The 8264-nt window shown below is 35.0% G+C and overlaps 1 protein-coding gene across 1 annotated transcript; it reads right to left on the bottom strand.

Annotated features, from left to right (window-relative positions):
- Window positions 1-7432: 7432 nt before the first annotated feature.
- LOC120144380 (glycerol-3-phosphate acyltransferase 1-like) lies at window positions 7433-8264 on the bottom strand. Its single transcript, XM_039158450.1, has 2 exons — window positions 8058-8264; window positions 7433-7894 (listed from the first exon to the last, which is right to left on the bottom strand). Exons 1-2 carry the CDS (start codon window positions 8262-8264, stop codon window positions 7433-7435), a joined length of 669 nt encoding a protein of 222 aa, XP_039014381.1.

Below are 8264 nucleotides of genomic sequence, written 5' to 3'. Positions count from 1 at the left end.
TATTTTTGTTTCTTCTTTCTCTACTCTTGGTCTAAGCAGAAAGGGAATGATAATATGAAAACTGAATAGTCAGGAGACTTGACATGCGCATGCACTTCAGCACACTTGCAATTATTTATTTTCTTGCTCTTCTTTGAAGTCTTAGTATCTTCTTCTATTATAAATGAAGCAACTGCTGCATCTGTAGCTTGTTTTGAGGCTGGATCATTTAGCAACATAGCTTTGGTAACAGTAGATTCTACTATTCAAGACAATAAGATGTCAAAAGTTGGTTGTGTAATGCTCGAATGCTGACAGCGAGGGACTGATCGCTTAGGTTTTTGTAAAATTCTTCAACTCAATTTTGTAAATAGAAAAGAGGTTTGAGTGAAATAGAGTGTCCATAATTACAGCTGGCTTGTAGAACCTAATTGATTGGCTGGTACCTTGTTGGCTTGCCTCCTGTATTTGTTTATTGTAGGATTCCTATGGATTTGTGAAAACAAGGACGGATATTGGGCACAATAGGTTATATAGGTTTTCTTAGGTGAGTCAAGTGCAAAGTAGCTACGTTGACATTTTCCAAATTGTATTTGGACATCATATTTGTGTAAATTCTTCTTTTCTGGTTGACTCTGTGGTTAAAGCTTGCTTGTCCTTCTGATGTTTGTTGCAATGACCTGTAAGTCCTTGTATTAAAACTTATATTTGCTCGTAAAGATGCTCTTTTCTTACTTGGCATTAAAATTTTTATTACATCAAACTGGGGTGATACATGTAATTGCAGAGAGGTTCATGGATTAGGAACGATATCGGACTCAATTGGATTTTGCTGAAGCATATTTATCCCGAAAGACTTAGCCTCACAGAAGCTAGTGTCTAAAGTAATCACAGGTAATTTACATGGTTCTCTAGCATCTCTGCTCTTGGTTTTCGGATTTTTATCATCCGGAGCACAAGCAGATCGTCATGAGTGACGTGTAGCAACCTTGAATCGGAAGCTTGTGTGATTTACTGCTAAAACAATTGCTTTTGATGTTGATGATATCCTTTTATGCAATTGGATGTTGATCAGATAGGTAACACAATTGTCTCTTTTGTGAATTGGACATCATATTTCGTAAGAGAAGACGATGATGTTCGTGTCAATACTGATAGAGAAACAAGCATTTATGAAAACCAACCAAGATCATATGATCTCTTTTCTAAACGTTTTCGATTTGTTGAACTCTTTGCTGCAGTTTTTCCAATCCTTAGTCTGGATAACATAGTTTATACCATTATTCCATGTGATGTTCTCAAGAAGAACTGCATAGAGGAATAAAGAGACCTATTGTCGACCGAATCGAAAAGAAATCTTAATTCTCGTAGTGATTGTCTCCTCCTTTGCAGATGATTGGTTTAGCTCAATCTTATATTCGAAGGTGTTAAACGAAGGACGAGGTGTGATATCTGATTACGTTTTATTCCTTCTTATATGAGTGAAGAGATGCTGATTTCGGTTTTAAATTGTGATCCAGAGGGTACAAGTGGTGAAATGGAAGGAAATAAGATATCCTCTGACGAGAGAATCCTTTCTTTTTTATGTCTCATATTCTTGTGATTATCGACGTCACATAACTATTAATAAGGAAACATGGAACACGGCGGTTAGATAAATAGACAACTCGGATATATCATTAATTATTTCTGACCTTAATCCATGATAATAAAACTAGAATTGTTTGTTTATTTATATTTGATATCTTCCTATTAAAGATATTCAAAAACAATTATTTAAATTATTTGTGAATATGTTCCATTATATGGCATAAACATGTTTATAATTATATCCATTTAATAAATTTTAAATAAATAAACATATTTGAACCGGGTTCATTAATGGCCTTGGTCCAAACCGGTTTTTTCATCACTTGAACTGCGGCGAGAGGAAGGATGGTATTGGATTTCTATCATAAAGCAACCAATTAGTTTTGAAGCATTTATGGCATCATTCATTGCAAGCACATAGGATTAGGGTTAGGGTTAATATTGCATGTGCACACATTCCAAAGTTTGTGCAGGATAATGATATTTAAACTACTGTATAATCTCAATCAAATAATAGCCCCCATCCTCTAAATTGTTGAACCCATAGGCCATAGCCAAAAAGGAATGGATATTTAAAAAAAATGAAAATTTATGTACTAAAATATTAGATATAATTTTAAAAAATAAAAAATTAAGTATTAAAATGGATTAAAATTGACAGTTTAAATAAATAATAAAAGAGTAATTACCTTATTAAATTCATTCAGCTTTAGAATAGTTCATGCAATAAGATAGTTACTCAAATATGTGTTATTATTATAAAATTATTATTGTAACTGTAGTTGTGCTTGTAGCTTGTAAAAATTACCAAGAGTAGGAAGTAGTTCACTCACTGCCAGTCTTTCCCTTGGGTTGGTCTTCTTTCGCTTAACTTGGACGAATTAGAGTTGCATTGTGTTCCTTCAGAATCATAATGTGTGTCTACCACCATAGGTTGATATTTCCAGTCCATTCCCTACTATCAACATGTATGTCAAATGTGTGGAGTGGAGCCAAGGATTGACCAAGGTGGTTGATGGGATTATCATCCCTTCTTAAAATTTCAAATATAGTTTAGATTTTTTTCTTTATATTTTTTATTGATAATCTATTTTTCCTTTTAAAATTTTATAAATTAATCTTTTAAAATTTCACATGTTTGTCTTTTCTAACATAAAATATTTATTATTGGGTGGAGTTTCGATCATCCGTTCCCCGGGGAGATAAAACTTCGAAAATATTGTCTTCTGCACTCAAATGTCTAGTATATTTCTCCGAATGTTAAATTTTGGTTGCATGTTACGTTATAACAAAGGATTGAAGGGGGTGATATTATAATATGGTAATTCCCCATTTTGCATGTTACGTTATAACAAAGGATTGAAGGGGGTGATATTATAATATGGTAATTCCCCATTACACCTTCACTTCAGCAACTACAATAAATCAGATACAGGTAAAATTTCACACACAATGCTGTAAGATTTTCATAATATCTGGAAAAAAAGGACCATATCCGTTACAAAAACTGTATATTGCTGAATGGGAGAGGCCGTTGTAAAAAAAAGGTTCGAAAAATAGCTCAAAAGAACTGACATCAGAGGTTGCAAGTGTGCAAATTAATTAATTAATATTGTTAATTTCTCTTATTTTCATGGATAACTCCTTCATTACCTGCTAGCATCAGGTACTTGTCTCTCCTAGTTAAGGTAGTACAGTCAAATCCCAGAGTATCAACCAGTTTCCTCTGTATATAATTTGCCACTTCGAAGCTAGACCTGCCTCCTGCACATGTGAACTCTGGTGGCATCTTTCCCAGTATTTGAACATGGTAGCTCGATCTGGGGTTCATCAAAAAGAAAATGGGGTCCAACCATTTCAACCCGCTTACCGTTTTGCCGTAAAACATGGTTACGTGAGCGTTCATTGCTACCAGAACTATGTCGTCGACTAGCTTGGCGAACAACCAGCTAAACTGATGTGATCCCGACTATGCGCCTTACATCATTTTCTGCAATCTCCTTGAGACCGTTTGATCGAGGCAAGTTGTTTGGATTCGAGAAGCTTCTAGAAGTTTATTCGAGCTTAATATGGTAACATCAAACCAAGTTTAGATTTTCGGAAGCCTTTTTCAATCCAAAAGAAGAACCTCCACCATCATATTTAAGGCTGGAACGTGATGAAGGAACAACCAAGTTTAAGGGAGGATTTTATCTTTTACTTCTTCATGAATTTGCATGAGTGTTAATAAATTTGAAGGACATTAAGTTGCATAAATAAATAAGCATGCTACTTCATTATTTAAATTACTATCATTCTCCACACCAACCACAAACATCCTTCACCATTTTTGTTACATCCATTCAACCACTATCACCACCACACTTCTTTCATTTACAATCCACTTCAACTTCATTCTATCATTTCCATTACTTTCATAAATATTTTTATATATACATATTTCCCTTCTTATAACGTTGTTTCTATATTTTCGGTCTTCAATCAAAGCACTGCGAAGTTCTTACTAGATCACGATCGGGCAATATCGTATATGACTCGAAACACATAATCGGGATCATATCATTTGGTATCAGAGCTAGCCGGTTCAGTAAGCATATCATATCATTTTCTCTCCTTGGGTTAGTGAAAAAAATCAAAAAAATAAAAAATAAAAAATCGAAAAAAAGAAAAGAAAAACAAAAAAATATCAAAAAAAGTAAAAATAGAAAAAAAAATTAAAGAGGGCGAGAGCAATTCTTTTCATCTTTCAAAAAAATAATTAAGAAGGTGTCGTATTCGTTTCTTTCATTATCTTTACGATTTCATTGCATATTCTCATATTCGTTCTTTATTGTAGCTAATTCTTTCTTTACTCACATCATTCTTCCAACCATGCCCCAAATTGTTTCAGCCAATGTCTACAAGACACCTTGTAAACCTCGAGGCAGTTCCACAAGAACTTTAAAGGAAAGCAAGAGAGGTAAAAGGCAAGAGTGTACATTAAGGGTAAAAGCCATCCCGAGTGAAACACGAGATCAGAGACTTTTCCTTGGAGTGTATTGGTGAGGTTTTGTGTTGGCAAGGTCTATTTTTCATTTTTTATTACTAATCATGTCTTGCACTTCGAGAGACAATTCTCATATTTTAGGAGGTGACGCCCAAAATGATGGTGGTGCACCAAACTTGAAAATACAAGCCATGACACGAGAGATAATGAGTTTGTTTAAAAATAATCTCGACCCAATGTCAAAGAAATTGGAGCGAATAATAGAACGACCTTCTTGTTCACAAACACATCCAACGAAGATCAAAACACAACTAAAAAGGATAGATGACACTTGATCCTTTTCTAGTTCTACACCCAATTATAGTAGAAGATCCAAACTCACCACCAGTCATGGAGATAATAAAACATCAACCATGCCTAGATTATATTTCAAGAGAAGATCCAATGAAGTTTTTCATCATCAAAGACATCAAGCAGCAACCACCAATCAAGACCATCAAGCATCCTCCATGTGGGATGATTCGAACACAAATAGTCGACACCAAGAATGATTCGATAAAGGAGGTCATAGAAGACAAAGAGATACACAAGATAACATTTTTCACTAAAGGAGACTTTTCAAATTCCTATCAATCCAAAATTGTATGCATCACACATAAGACTTTAGAAGTTGGCAAGCCACTACGAGGAATTCAAAAGGACTTCTCCATCTATGGAGAAGATTTTTTTTGCTTAATAATGAAGACAATTTCTACAATGATGTTTGTAATTTGGAAATGAATCTTTCTCAAGGGCGAGGAAAGAAATTGAATTATTCTACCTATGGTAAAGATTATTTCTTGTTTTCCAATTAAGTTCGTTCTTTTATCGATATTTTTTATTCGAGGACGAATCACCTTAAAGAGGAAGGCAATGATGTGATCCCGACTATACGCCTTACATCATTTTCTGTAATCTCCTTGAGACCGTTTGATCGAGGCAAGTTGTTTACATTCGAGAAGCTTCTAGAAGTTTATTCGAGCTTAATATGGGAATTTCAAACCAAGTTTAGATTTTCAGAAGCCTTTTTCAATCCAAAAGAAGAACCTCCACCATCATACTCAAGGCTGGAACATGAAGAAGGAACAATCAAGTTTAAGGGAGGATTTTATCTTTTACTTCTTCATGAATTTGCATGAGTGTTAATAAATTTGCAGGATATTAAGTTGCATAAATAAATAAGCATGCTACTTCATTTAAGCATGAGTTCATCAAAGCATGTAGGTTTTTATGAAGCTACTTCATTTAAGTATCATCTTTCATTCAATAAAGCTAGTTCACTAATTAAACTAGTTCATCCATTTAAACTGGTTCATTAATTAAACTAGCTCTTTATATGTTTTCATAACATGTTTTTATTTTATTCAAGCTTAAACATTTCTTACTTTTGTGTCTGGGTGCAAAAGGGAAGCTGAACAGTCTCAACAAATATCAGTCAGAATGTCTTCTAATTTTGGAATCGATACAGACATTTTTGGATCCAGAAACCTATTGGAAATTATTCTTCTATCTCTTATCTTTCCAATGCCTTTTGAATCACCTCAATCCGATATCGGGAGCTTGAGATATGATCGATTTATTGAAGCAGTACAGGCTGGAATTTTGTTACGAGAATTTTATGCATGGATGATTTTGATGATTTTGAGCCAAGGAAGAGTCCTTTCATCTTCTAACAAGAGACAATCAATTGATGACCATCTTAATTCACCAATTCAAGGCATTCAAGGTTGATGTTATCAGCCATTGAAGGCCATTTATGTTCAAGCAAGGGGACATGTAATAACCATCATTTAAAACTTAGTTTTCAAGACCTTTATCATCTTTTGAAGGTTGATCATATTCTTCAAGGGAACAAGCAATGAAGGCTGATATTATTTCATTTAACCACAAAATTAAGTGATGAAACAAGCAAGGAATTTGAAGAGACAAGCTGATTTGGACATGTAGGATGTCCACATTCATCCTATGACTTCATTTAACCTATTTTCTTCCATTTGCAAGCAAAGCAAGGTAGCCCAAGAGTCTTCCACCCCTTGGACGAAATTATGGCCAAATTCAACTTCAAATTGTCTAGATTCATCCCCAAAATGATCTAGAATATTCATCCAACTTTGAAGATAAGAAGACAAAGCATTCAAGTGCATTTTATTGCTAAATTGATGAGAATGTTTTCATCTTTTGAGTCTTTTCATATGCTGCTTGGAAATAATATAAATAGACACCTTTGGGATCATTTGTAGACACACAATTTGATTTATGAAAATACTTTGAAAGATTGCTTTCATTTTAGTTCTTCGATTAGAACTCTATCGGTTTCTTGTCGGTCTTGAAGCCTTCATCCATTTCATCTTGTTATAGTGTTGGTTCCTAGCTCTACTATAGCTAGTGGGTCACGTTCCACCCTCTATCACTTCGATTCCATCTTTATTAAATTGTTGGTTCCTAATTCATAAATAGTTAGAGGGTCACAATCCATCCTTTGAATTACTATCATTCTCCACGCTAACCACAAACATTCTTCGCCATTTTTGTTACATCCATTCAACCACTATCACCACCACACTTCTTTCATTTACAATCCACTTCAACTTCATTCTATCATTTCCATTACTTTCATAAACATTTTTATATATACACATTTCTCTTCTTATAACGTTGTTTTTATATTTTCAGTCTTCAATCAAAGCACTGCGAAGTTCTTACTAGAATCATGATCGGGCAATATCGTATATGACTCGAAACACATAATCGGGATCATATCATGAACCTTAACAAATAAAGCCCTCTGCATATGGTTCCTTCGGGACAGACCACCAAATCACCTTTGCTTAGCAACTTCTACATGGTTTCACCGTCTTGTTTCCTGTCTCTGGTCAGCCCGATTGTCCTGAATGGAGCTATGATTTCAAACATTTTGCTCAAGTTGTAGGTCACTGCCGTCAATGGTTTGCACAATGCGGTGCTGAGGAAAAATGGGTCCAAAAGTGTTATATGCATACAAACGTATAGAACTCCATTTTTATGTTGTGGTTTTGGCCAAGGGAAACAGTTTTGGAATCGTAGTTGAACTCCACTTAGTAAACCGTAAAGTATAGCTAACAAGTAAGGCAAGCAGATGCCGAAGAGGATCCTGAAAATGACGAGAACTATCACAAATGGAAGCCATAAGAACATACAAAGTGTTTCCAATGGAGTGGGCAAGAAAGCTAGCCTTCCCTCGTGAAATATAAGTGGTTTCGGGTACTTGTCCCTCGGCATGACACTGCTTTGAATGTTTCTGCCATCCACCACATAGGCTTCCTGTCGCATTCACCAACAAGAACTTGAATTAATGTACCACAATTTCCTCCATAAATAACTTCATGTCCATGTTCACAAGAAATGTACTTGGTAGGTCCAGTGTTAAATGCAAGGTTTACCCAAAATCAACACAAAATTATACAATTGGAAGTAATGAAAATACCTTGCATAAGGAGATAAACTGATGGTCATGGTGACTTGAGCTTCCAAGGCCAACATCTGGTTGTTTATCTCCAAAGTATCCTTTTAAAGCTTTATGCTTTACGAGTAAATCGGACAACAAGCCGGTGAATCGATTCCCGATGGTGTGCAATTCTGTGCCGACAACATCGTTGACTTTCATGTATTCCTTGAGGAATCCTTCCACCAT

Source organism: Hibiscus syriacus, unplaced genomic scaffold, assembly GCF_006381635.1.
Source record: "Hibiscus syriacus cultivar Baekdansim isolate YM2019G1 unplaced genomic scaffold, ASM638163v2 tig00110889_pilon, whole genome shotgun sequence".
Taxonomy (NCBI): Eukaryota; Viridiplantae; Streptophyta; class Magnoliopsida; order Malvales; family Malvaceae; genus Hibiscus; species Hibiscus syriacus.
Note: the sequence above shows the minus strand (reverse complement) of the source record. Positions and strands in the feature narration are given on the sequence as shown.

Excerpts from the sequence above, each read along its gene's own strand:
- LOC120144380 (XM_039158450.1), bottom strand. The coding sequence starts at position 8,264 with ATGGTGGAAGGATTCCTCAAGGAATACATGAAAGTCAACGATGTTGTC. Across the intron at positions 7,895-8,057 it reads AGTTTATCTCCTTATGCAAG|GAAGCCTATGTGGTGGATGG; the intron begins GTATTTTCATTA and ends TGAATGCGACAG.